Source organism: Contarinia nasturtii, unplaced genomic scaffold, assembly GCF_009176525.2.
Source record: "Contarinia nasturtii isolate CC-2019 unplaced genomic scaffold, AAFC_CNas_1.1 Cnas_scaffold_2862, whole genome shotgun sequence".
Classification (NCBI taxonomy): Eukaryota; Metazoa; Arthropoda; class Insecta; order Diptera; family Cecidomyiidae; genus Contarinia; species Contarinia nasturtii.
Window position 1 is genome coordinate 117,972 of NW_022200179.1, and position 11,418 is coordinate 129,389.

The 11,418-nt window shown below is 36.7% G+C and overlaps 3 protein-coding genes across 3 annotated transcripts; all 3 read left to right on the forward strand.

Moving 5' to 3' along the window:
* The first annotated feature begins 562 nt into the window (after nucleotides 1-562).
* LOC116349425 lies at nucleotides 563-3,065 on the forward strand. The gene is made up of 7 exons (XM_031780836.1): nucleotides 563-789; nucleotides 853-1,012; nucleotides 1,130-1,476; nucleotides 1,568-2,137; nucleotides 2,199-2,337; nucleotides 2,414-2,751; nucleotides 2,886-3,065. The coding sequence occupies exons 1-7, from the start codon at nucleotides 670-672 to the stop codon at nucleotides 3,015-3,017; spliced, it is 1,806 nt and encodes a 601-aa protein (XP_031636696.1). The 5' UTR covers nucleotides 563-669; the 3' UTR covers nucleotides 3,018-3,065.
* Nucleotides 3,066-3,593: 528 nt separating this feature from the next.
* LOC116349423 lies at nucleotides 3,594-6,065 on the forward strand. The gene is made up of 5 exons (XM_031780833.1): nucleotides 3,594-3,805; nucleotides 3,877-4,033; nucleotides 4,116-4,296; nucleotides 4,363-4,525; nucleotides 4,774-6,065. Exons 1-5 carry the CDS (start codon nucleotides 3,704-3,706, stop codon nucleotides 5,512-5,514), a joined length of 1,344 nt encoding a protein of 447 aa, XP_031636693.1. The 5' UTR covers nucleotides 3,594-3,703; the 3' UTR covers nucleotides 5,515-6,065.
* Nucleotides 6,066-6,651: 586 nt separating this feature from the next.
* Nucleotides 6,652-9,899, forward strand: LOC116349411. Its single transcript, XM_031780819.1, has 5 exons — nucleotides 6,652-6,767; nucleotides 6,942-7,120; nucleotides 7,361-8,428; nucleotides 8,521-9,373; nucleotides 9,444-9,899. Exons 2-5 carry the CDS (start codon nucleotides 6,950-6,952, stop codon nucleotides 9,575-9,577), a joined length of 2,226 nt encoding a protein of 741 aa, XP_031636679.1. The 5' UTR covers nucleotides 6,652-6,767; nucleotides 6,942-6,949; the 3' UTR covers nucleotides 9,578-9,899.
* The last annotated feature ends 1,519 nt before the right edge of the window (nucleotides 9,900-11,418 follow it).

The following is an 11,418-nucleotide window of genomic DNA, read 5'->3' on the forward strand; positions in this document are numbered from 1 at the left end:
TTAGACTCTGTAGAGGCACTTATGAGAAAAATGCCTTAAAATGATATTCTTTCAATTTGGGCGCTGAAAGAATGTGTAATGGAGGTTTTTTGGCACGAGAAACCCAAATCTGACATTAGTTTTAAGATGCAATCAATTTTTCACAGACTTTTCATACAAAAATCCACAAAAAATTTCATTTTTGTATGAAAGACATGCCTTTGTGGTACCGTAATGATGTGATACTTTGAACAGGCTATTTTTTTATTGAAATTTCTTTAAACTTGGTGTGATTATTTATTTTGATAAGAAAGTAATATTTACAAGGTTTCACGGTGATTTAAGTTACTGCAACCATACATAGACCAAAATTTCGGTTCTATGCAGAAAAGTCAGCGTACGCCTCTTTATTTTTTGTTAAAAAAACCGACCAAATTTTTAAAAAATTTTTGAAGCTTTTATGCTTCAAGAATTTTCTACACACGGAATTGAATGATGCGAACGATGTCTTTGAATGCACTTTTCCGCCAAAAATGTTGTATGACATTGACAGCACAATCCCTTACATTCAACATATTCCATATAGTGATAGCACAATTCCTTACACTGTTCAATTGTTCATCAAAGACCCGATTTATCATTTTGTGAAGTGAACATTTATCCGAAATCATAGTCTGTATTCAATAAATCATGATGGAAAGTAATATGGATATTGCGCAACAAGTTGATCAGTCGAATACGATGGAAGAAAATCGGAACCAATTGAGTCTGTTGAAGTACACGCTGGACTACATAATGAAAGTTCCAAAGGTAGGTTTGCTTGCAATATCCATAGCATTCTAAGCACTGTTCTATTAATTTCATAAAATTCAGTTCAAATGCTTGAAAAACCCACTGCAATCTGATGATGATCCAATGGTCAACACAATTGGCTTGATCGAAATTGCTGCAAAATTAAAAAAATACATCACGCTTGATGATTTTTTGACCGACATCCGTTGCTTGGTTCAAAGTTACAGCATTTATTATACATGTGAGTGTCTTTACTTATGTGGTTCTTTGAAATAGAGAGATTTCTAAATAAATTTTGATTAACTTTTGAAGCGCCCATAAAACTAGTGTTTAACCGTTTGCCATATTTCCATCATAGATAAATCTGATCAAAAAAAAGCCGCTGATTTGTTGTCCGAACGATGCAATCGCGATGTGCAAAACATTCAACTGTGTTCCGATTGCTTCGAATCTTCTTATATTGATCCCAAACACTACTTCACGCGTGCTTGCGACAAGCCGCATTTGGTAGTTTTCGCTAAGCTGGATAATTACCCACATTGGCCGGCAAAACTAAAGCAAATTACTGGTGACATGGCAACTGTTGAATTCTTTGGCGACCATACCCAAGCTGTCGTTCCAGTCTCGTCTTGTATTTTGTATTCGAACGATTTGGCCGAGGAAAGTCAGAGTACAAACAACGTTGAATTGAAAATTGCTCATGAGGTAAATAAGACACACTAAATATGACTATTTTGCTCTGATTTAATTCAAAATTACATTTTTCTCTTCAAAAAATCGCAATATCTTTCCACAGGAGCTTTTGCTTCACGTCAAACATCTCAAAGCTAAATTCGGTACATTCGTTCCGTCTCAAGCTATCGCCGAGACTGTCACCGCCGAAAATATGAAACAAAAATTGGTTAACATGATTCCAGGTGCTTTCAAAGTAGCCACCCCAGCTACATGTAAACAAGGTGAATCGATAGCTTCATATGAACAAAACGAATCATCGTCGGCCGCTGCTCCTTCGCCATCAATTGGGACCACAAGCAAAACGGCACCCATGACAGTTGTTCACGAAATCGGTGGTCGGAAGCGTCAACAAAGTGTTGATTCGACCAATATAGTGTCGAAAAAGAAAAAAATTCCAATTGTGTTTGAAGCTGAGCCAAGCGTTATCGATGAAGTTCGCGTTGATGACAAACAAGTTGGCCAAAACAGCGACGATGACAAGGCGTCAACAGAAACCAACACAGAACCAGACCAACTCCGAAATCCAAAATCAACCGAATCAGCCACACCAGGGACAAGTCATGTCAACGTACCCGATAACGAGATGACTTTATTACGCCATAGTTTCGATGTTGTCTTGGAATTGGAAGAAGTAAATTATATTTTTTAGTTGATTTTCAGGATATTCATGTCTTTTTTTCTCAAAACTTCAGTTCCAACTACTCAAAGGTCCAAGAAAATGGTCGATTGGTTTGAATGGCATCAATGCAAAATTTAGCCGCTATACAAATGCTGATGAATTCTTGGCTGATATCAATGCGTTGATTAAAAGCTATGCCGCGAATTGTGCATGTAAGGATTCCATTTATATTCTTTTCTTTTGCATCGATTTTTTGGCACTAATTTCCATTACGACCCTCAATTGTAGCGAATCGTGATGTGAAGATGGCTATCTATTATTTGTCGGAGCGCTGTCACCGTGATGTAAAGAGCATTCGAACTTGTTCGGAATGTTTTGCCAGTTGGGTTAACGATCCAGATGATTATTTCACAAAGGTTTGCACGAAGCCTCACCTCATCGTTTATGCAAAGGCGGTGCCTTTCCAATTTTGGCCGGCGAAGCTTATGTCCATTAATGGTCATGTCGCTAATGTTGAATTTTTTGACGATCACACTCAAGCCGATGTTCCAGTTGAAAACTGTATTTTGTATCCGAAAGAACATATTATTCCGAGAAAAGGAAATAAACTTTATGATGCGTTCAAGGTGAGTTTTGCTTTAACTTGACAACAATTCATATTTATATAGATTTTTGCTAGGATTTTTGTTTAATGTAATTGAATACGGGAAAGATATGATTATGAATATTTGTTGTTGTTTTTTCTATTTATTTCATTCAGGAGATGGACGACTACATTAAAAACATCAAGGAAAAGTACGGTGCCGTCAACCCAATTATGCCAAAACAAACACTCGACCCAGAAAAACTCAAGGAGCATACGATGCAAATGTTCCCTGGGGCATTCAATTAATTTTACACCATACTGAACGACCAGTATCGATTCTACTATCGAAAGGATATGAACATTGAATGTTCAACATTCAAACAATTGAATTTATTCCTTTTTCCATATTTGCTTTCTGTCTTTCATATGAAAGTTTCCAATAAAAACTGGACAAATGATAGTTTTTTGTTTCTAATATCCTCAAAAAAGATTTTTTGTTCCAGAAAAAGTCATGATACAAGCCATTCGATCAAAAAAAGAATCACCTTCAATTTTTCTAAAAAAAAATCAAATTTTATTGAATTGTCAATTTCGAAAATAGCATCTTCCTGAATGTTTTTGAATGGATCGAAGAAGATGTGAGATATTTGGTTGTTAACTTCCTTCGGTCTAGAGAAGAATGTGAAATTGAATTTGAATTAACAAAATCAATAACATTTTTGAAAAAAAAAATGATTTTTTTATGTGGCTTCACCGAAGCGGAATTGAATGGCTTCACCGAATTGGGTTCAACCGATGCCATTAAACGAACTCTCCCGCCAAAAATGTTACATGCCATTGACAGCAAAATTTTCCATTACGCTAGCACAACCTATACCGTATGTACGCACAACACGTGTTCTCTTATACAATTTTCGATCCAAAAATACAAATTATCGCTGTTGCAACCAAATTTTCTTTTCGGAATTCATCGATACAGCGTGGAAAACAATATGAATACTATTCAAAGTGTTGACAATCAATCGGATGTGTCGCAACAAAACCAATTGCGCCTGTTGAAGTTCACGCTGGATTACATCATGAATGCACGAAAAGTAAGTAGTCTGTTTGTGGACACAAATACAAAATATTCATACAAATTCTTGATTTCTCTCAACAAATGCAGTTTCAATGCTTGAAAAAACCATTGAAAACAGACGATCCAACGGTGACAACAGTTGGTTTGGCGAAAATTGCTGAAAATTTTGAGACATACACCAGTATTGAAGAATTTTTGGGTGACATCAATTGCTTGGTTCGCTGTTACTCCCTTCTGTTTGCAAGTAAGTCTTTGGTTGGAACTACAGAGTGTGAAGAAGTACTAATTTCAACAAATATCAATTTTATCTAATCCCATTATTGAAGAATCGAATCAAAAGAAAGCGGCCGAATCATTGTCCGAACGATGTCATCGTGATGTAAAAAGCATTCAGTTGTGTGCCGATTGCTTTGAATACTGGAACACAAGTCGTGATGATTATTTCACACGTGTATGCGCCAAACCACATTTAGTCGTGTTTGCTCGATTGAATCCGTACCCATATTGGTATGGATTTTATTTTGAAATCCATTAAAATTTTGAAATTTTTAATTTACATTTTATTATCAATAGGCCCGGCAAGCTAATGTCAATCGACGGTGAAATTGCCAACATTGAATTCTTTGGCGATCATACCCAAGCTGACGTTCCAGTCGCGTCTTGTTTCTTGTTTTCAAGCGAGTTTGCGGATGACAGCAAGCATTCAACAAACATTCACCTCAGAAATGCATACGAGGTAAATAAAACACAATTAACATGATTTTTTTTTTAAATAAAAACCAGAGCATGACATCGTTTAAAACAAGAGAAGAGCTCACTCGATGGACTATTACAATTGTCTATGTAGTGTGATCGTTTATAATAGTAAGTTATTATTAACTCAGGCGTTGTTCCATGCCATATACTGTCTGATTTTAACTCGGAACCGTCCAATTTAAACACTTTGTGTATTTTCCATTAAAAAAAATATTCTTTTTCTTACAGGAGCTTTTGCAACACATTGCAAATATCAAAGCAAAGTTCGGTACATTCCATCCATCTCCATTCAGAGCGGCCATAAACCCTGAAAAAATACAACAACAGTTGGTAAAAATGATTCCAGGTGCTTTCAAAGTGGCCTGTGATGAACAATCATCAGCTTCCGTTGAAAAAGGTGAATCATCGTCGGTAGCAGCAGTTGTTGTTAATCCAACGAATGATACTGCACCCATAATTAAGGCGGCACCAATAGTTGCTGCTAAACAAGGTAACAACGACCGAAAACGTCAACAAAATGGTACTGTTGCTTCGCCCACTAGTGAGCCGAAGCTTAAAAAAGAAAAAGTTCATATTTTGAGCATGGTCACAGTTGTTCCAGGAAAACCATCTGTTAGTGTTGCATCTGTCAGTGTTCAAGAGCCAGACGGTGTCACAAAAGTTGGCCACAAAAATGTTGCTTTGCAATCGGCAACGGTCACCAACACAGAGCCGGATCACTCACAAAATCCGAAAACAACCATGACTACCGAACAAGATACACCAGGCAAGAGCCAAAAGACAACTCAAACAAGCACTGAAATAGTAGCAACCAACACCATCGAGGAAGTCATGTCGAAATGCAAAAATGAGCTGGTGGAATTGCAGAAGAAAAAGGCATCGCTTACGGAATTTATCGCAAAACACGAAGAAAATATTCGGACACTACAAAATCAAATGGCGGTCATCATCGAAAAGACACCGATGTAAATCGCATACAAAGCGATTTTTGACAACAAAAAATACCATCATATATGACTCCAACAAGATTTGGCTTTGATAAAAAACAAACAATTTTGATTTTTTAATAGGCATGTTTGAAAATATGCGACAATTTCTGATTTATTTTTGCAAAAAAATTCGATTTATTTTTTTATTTTCTTTATTTAACATTTAATTGTTTTATGGAATTCCATTGAATTCAAACTATCTACTTTTTGGTGGAAACTACATTTACAATAGATTTTAAGTATTTAGAGTGTCAATGGAGAAAAATGAATGCACTCCAATTTGAAATAATCTATGAACATACAATAAAATTTATTGAATAAATACATCCCAACGGACAAATATGTAACGTTTTTAGGACATTTTAACGTTAAAAAATGTAACGCTTTGGCCCGGTTTAGTGGTCATTTCCGTGTCAAATGGAACGTAGATTTTGTGTGTAGTTTCCAGTATATTTACAACTTCCAATGGAATGATTCATTCCACTTGTTTACTACCATACAAAAACATACTCTGACCGTATAATATGATCGCCACCCAATATGTGTATTGTACGTTAAGTTTTTGTATTTTAAATTTAATGATTTATTTTAAAGAAGAAAAAAAGAAAAGAAAAAAAATCCATTCTCTGCAAACAAATTAGATTTGAGTGATTTGATTTAATTTTCTGCAGAAGAATTTTTTTTTAAACGGCACTTGGCATTTATTTTTTCAAATACTTTCGTATTTATGAACGTATATGAATTTCGAATTTCGAAATCTGAAAGACATTCGAATTGAATTTTGACAGTTGCCGTTCAACCATCGTCACTTTGAAAAAAGATGCAAACATCATACGTAATTTTGTTTACATTTTAAAATGTGCTTTGTTTTGAGAATGCATCGTGGATTTTTAGTTCAAACAAACAGAATTCTTTCTTCTAACTTCAACGTAGATATTGTGAATTTGCAAAGAATAGATTTATTTACGGTGAATTTTGTGCTTGTTCTTGTTTTGTTTTTAAAATAACAGAACATTTCCAAAGTCACACAGTAAGAAATCAAAGCGGCATTACAGTGTATTTTGTATCGAATTGATAGGAAGTTCATTTTATTTGTGTGGAAGTTCATTCTTCATTTTATATGTCTTTGTTGTGTGAATTTGACTGTGTATTAACTTCGAATTTGATGCCATTGGATTTTTGACTGTCAGAATATTGCGAATCGAATTCAGTTTAGCGAAAAATCCTCACAAGGCAAGTTGATTTAAACTGTTTGGCCATTCAATCATTGTTATTGTTGTACTCTCTATTGTGTGTTTTGTGCTTTGAAATTGCGATTTGACGTTGTGTGTAGCCTTCAATTGTTTATATAACTATTTAACGCATTTTTTCTTTCTTTTTTCCGTTTTTTTTTTAATTTTGAAATAGACTGCAAAATGGGTCGCCACAAGGCAGCAGATCCAAACGCCGACCAAAGGTGTATAAAGCAAGGACTGCCATCAATTATCCGAGAACGATATCGCGATGTTATTATCGCGATCATTTCTATTCTGTCTATCAAAGCAACGAAAATTGCGTGCCTGGCATCATTACTCTTTCTCATGAAAGTAAGTTCAAAAATTTCATTTGTTTCAGTTTTTTGCTTTGAATAACTTCTTTTTTAATATTTCATCATAAATTCATCATATCATCCGAATGATTTTTCATTTCAATTCTTCGCTAATGACAATCAAATTCAATTTTTCGATATTATTTCATCATTTTCTATACGCAATTTACGGGCGATATTTTGCACTATTGTATTTGCATGAATTGATTCGAGTGTTTGTTCGTTTGTTTGTGAATAGGTGAATGAAGCTGTTGATCACTTTGATGATGAATTTTTTGTATGGGATGATGGATCCAGCATGATTCAACGTTGTTTTAAGGCAGTACTACGTGACAACATCGGCAAAGTCTTTCTTATGCTACCGGATTTTCGACAGTTGGTAGACGCTGCTAGAATCGATTGGCCCACCAATGGTGGATTTGGTAATAGTTTCAAGTACTTGTATGAACAATACGAAGACAACGTTCGAACAAACTTGAAAACGCATTGCGAATCCCGTTTAAGAAAATTTTTCAAGCTAAAGACATTCCAGCTCAATGACAATGCAATTCGGTATAACTACTTTAACAACTTGTACGGCTCGCCCAATGAATTGCCATATTACGATGAAACTGACATCAAAAATGCCGTTAACTACGCATATCATCGGAAAGACAACACGAATGACGATGTTGAGCGACAGCTTCGATTGGGCGAGTTGTTGGATGAGCTACGTTGGTTAGGTGCACCAGAAGATTGCAACATTAAAGAATATATCAGCGAAAATTGGTTCCATTCGATTCGTATGTGGATACATATTCAACGTGAAATCCAATGGTATCACAATGAGTACAAATGTCGTCGTGATGCACCACAAATTAAAAATTTTGTCGTTGTACCAATGTGCAGTTTTCAACGTCGTCACATTCGCATCGATACCGACGCATTGTACACCATCCTAGCCAGTGTAAAATTGGTGCCATTGAAGTGCGGTTTGAAAAAACGCAAAGATAAAACGACCAATTCGATCAACATAACGAGCAACGAATTCCGCAGAAATAAAATCTTAAGTTGGAATCTGTTTTTCAATGTGGAAAAAATTCAACAACTGGTACATTTCAAAAAGTATTTCGATTTCCAAATTTGTTCGGACGGTGTGTCTGTTTCGATGATGTACAAAAAGCCAAAATTACCACCAGTCGAAATAAGTGATGCTGAAATCATGAAAATGTACAAAGGGAACAAATTGAAGTATGCTATTGGCTGTGACCCGGGCATGAAAACCTGGAACGCTTCAGTGCGTCGTGATTTGGATACCAAAGAAGAGGTAAATTCAATTTTTCATAATGAATGAAAGTGATTGATATTGTGATTGTGATTGTGAATACAATGTCGTTTTTGTTGTTATCATTTTGTTAGGTGAATTTGCGCATATCCAGCAAACGGTATCACTGGGATGCGAAACAAGGCCGACGTAATGCAAAAGCCGAACGAATCACCCGATTATTTACATACGACGAGAAGGCTGATCGCAATCGAGTTGCAGCGACTCTGGGTACAATGCCATCGCCAAGAGAAACATCATGGCGGTCGTATATTGAACATCGACTACGAGTTATGAATGATGGCATTGAAACGTACACGTGTAAGCAATATGCACGCTTGGGATTGGACAAGCATATCGAATCGGTTCGTGCGATCGACAAAACGGCTTGCAAACTGACACGCAATCAAGCAGCAATTTTCTACATGGGAGCCAGTGGATCCACACCAGCCAACTCACCGATCAAAATCAAAAAACACGTGCGATGCCCAGGCACTCGCAAACTGATTGCAGCCATCATGAAACGTGGAAATTGCATCATTCGAATGGTCGATGAATACATGACATCACAGCATTGCCCATTGTGTTTCAAGCGATTTCCACAAGAAACTCGACGTGATCGATACAAGAAATGTGTGGGTTGTGTACCAAATCCAATTGTTGGACTACCACGAACCATCGTAACCAATGTGAGCAAACGATTACTACAAATGCGACGAACAATTGAACGAATGTGGCGCGAGATGCGTGATATAGGCGATGTCATTGCTGCAACTCTTCGAGATGGACCGAATGCAGGTCGTTTGGTGTCAAAGAAGCAACGCTTCTTCAAAACATGGCTACCAAATGTTGCAAACGTTGAAATCGAGGGAGCTGCCGGAGCACAACCAACGCTCACAACTGTATGGCACCGTGATATCGCAGCAGCGAAGCTGATCCTCTACAAAGGTATGCAATCAATTGAAATTGGATGAATTGTTATACATGTAATGTGTTTTTGTTATGTATCATTCGGTAGGTGAATGCGTGGTGTTCAAGCGGACAATTCATCCAAATGTACGGAGACCACGCCGTGTTGACAACAATCAGCCATTGCCGTTGTATCGAGGTCAGAATCAGAATGTCAACAATGGACATCTGCAGCCGCAGTAGTAGCAGCCCTCATTCAACAACATTCAAACAATACTAAATTTAGAAATTAGTTTATAACAATTATTTGTTAGTTCGCTAGGCTTGATTAAATTGTGGCCTTGCCAAAGTACGAGTACCTCTTGGTATAAATTGTACTCGGTAAGTGGAGTCTATTGCATATACAATAGCATAATGATGATTATGAATCAAGTCAATTTTTTCATATCAGTCTAATTGAATTGTGCTTTCTTTTCTTTTTTTCTTTCCATTGCGACGGTAAAATTGACTGAAACTACACACGAATGCTACCCCAAATTCGACCGTAAACTTGGGCCTGGTAATGGGTGATTTGCGCTAACAATTGTTCCTTGGGATAACAGTAATACTAACATATGAACATAAAATAAGCAAATTGAAATTGATAATTGAAACTTTATATAATAAAAATAAAAATTTAATAAGCAATTAAAGGTGTTTGGCAGACTGAATTTGAAAAAAAAATAAATATTTTGCTCTCTTCTTTTCTCCCACATCCTATAGCTCCGTTACTTTCTTCAACAATAAACACGAGTCTTGATGAAATCAATCGATATGCTTCATCCCAACATCACTTGTATCGATTCAATCTGAATCACTTAGCTCCACATAATCTACATTACGATATATTCTTCCTCTCCGTGAACGACTCGTTGAGGGGACTGCTTGTACACCGCTCGTTGAATTAGTTGCTTGTACATCATTCGTTGATGGGTTTGCCTGTACACTACTAGTCGAGGCCATTCCTTCTAAACCAGGATATATTCTTCCACCCCGAAAACCACTCGTTGGAGGTATTTCTTGTACACTATTCGTTGATGGGTTTGCCTGTACACCACTAGTCGAGGCCATTCCTAACTTACGATATATTCTTTCGTGTAAACGACTCGTAGATGTGATTGTTTGTGCTATTTCTTGCAGACTACTCATCGAGTCGATTCCCTCTCCACCATTCTTCGAAACATTTTCCGCTGCCTTACTAATGGCAATTTCCACTTCCTTAGCCTTGACGGCAATCGCGCGCTTTTTTATCAACTGGAGAGTTTCTTCGTCTGTCATGGGAACAAAGTCCTCCTGGAATATATATTTGAAAACATCTACATCATTCGTGGCGATTTCCTCATGAACCATCTCCACATCAGTCGTTTCAACTCCTTCTACGTCACTCATCTCTTTTCTTTGGCAATGAAACACATTCTTTTCCTCGGTCCAATTCCATTTCTCCGCGATGTTTGACGTTAGATACTCGTTATCCTTATACAAATTGAATCGAAACTCTTTTAATGTTTTGGAATTTTGCAACAACGCTAAAGCCGCTAAAGGATAAATACTGCATTTTATTAGCATGACACTGACGATATTAGGTAGTTTGTCTGCCATAAGACGTAAATCATCCATAATCAGAGAAAGTTCATTTAAACTCTTTGACTCTATTGTCAATTTGGTCAGAAGTGGTTGTCGCTGAATAAAATCCATGTAATCGTATCTAACTCCAACGTGTGGTAACACATGCAGTTCGGTAAGTTGTTCGAATTCAATTGGCATGTCTCTGAATTTGCCAGTACGTAATTCCATAGTGAATGTCTTGACTTTTTTGAATCGGGCCACTTGAATTTGTTCAAAACTGTAAGTATACATATGTAGTTTAAGGTGTTGAAGTTCTGGTAAGTATGCACAAATCGTGTATAAAAATGTTGAAGTGATTTGAGCAAACAAACACAGACTTGTAAGCTGTGGATTGAGTTTCAACAAGGCTAAGAAGTTTTCTTGAGTATATCCATGGTATTTTGTACCTCTCACATCGATGATTAAATGTCGCAGTGAAG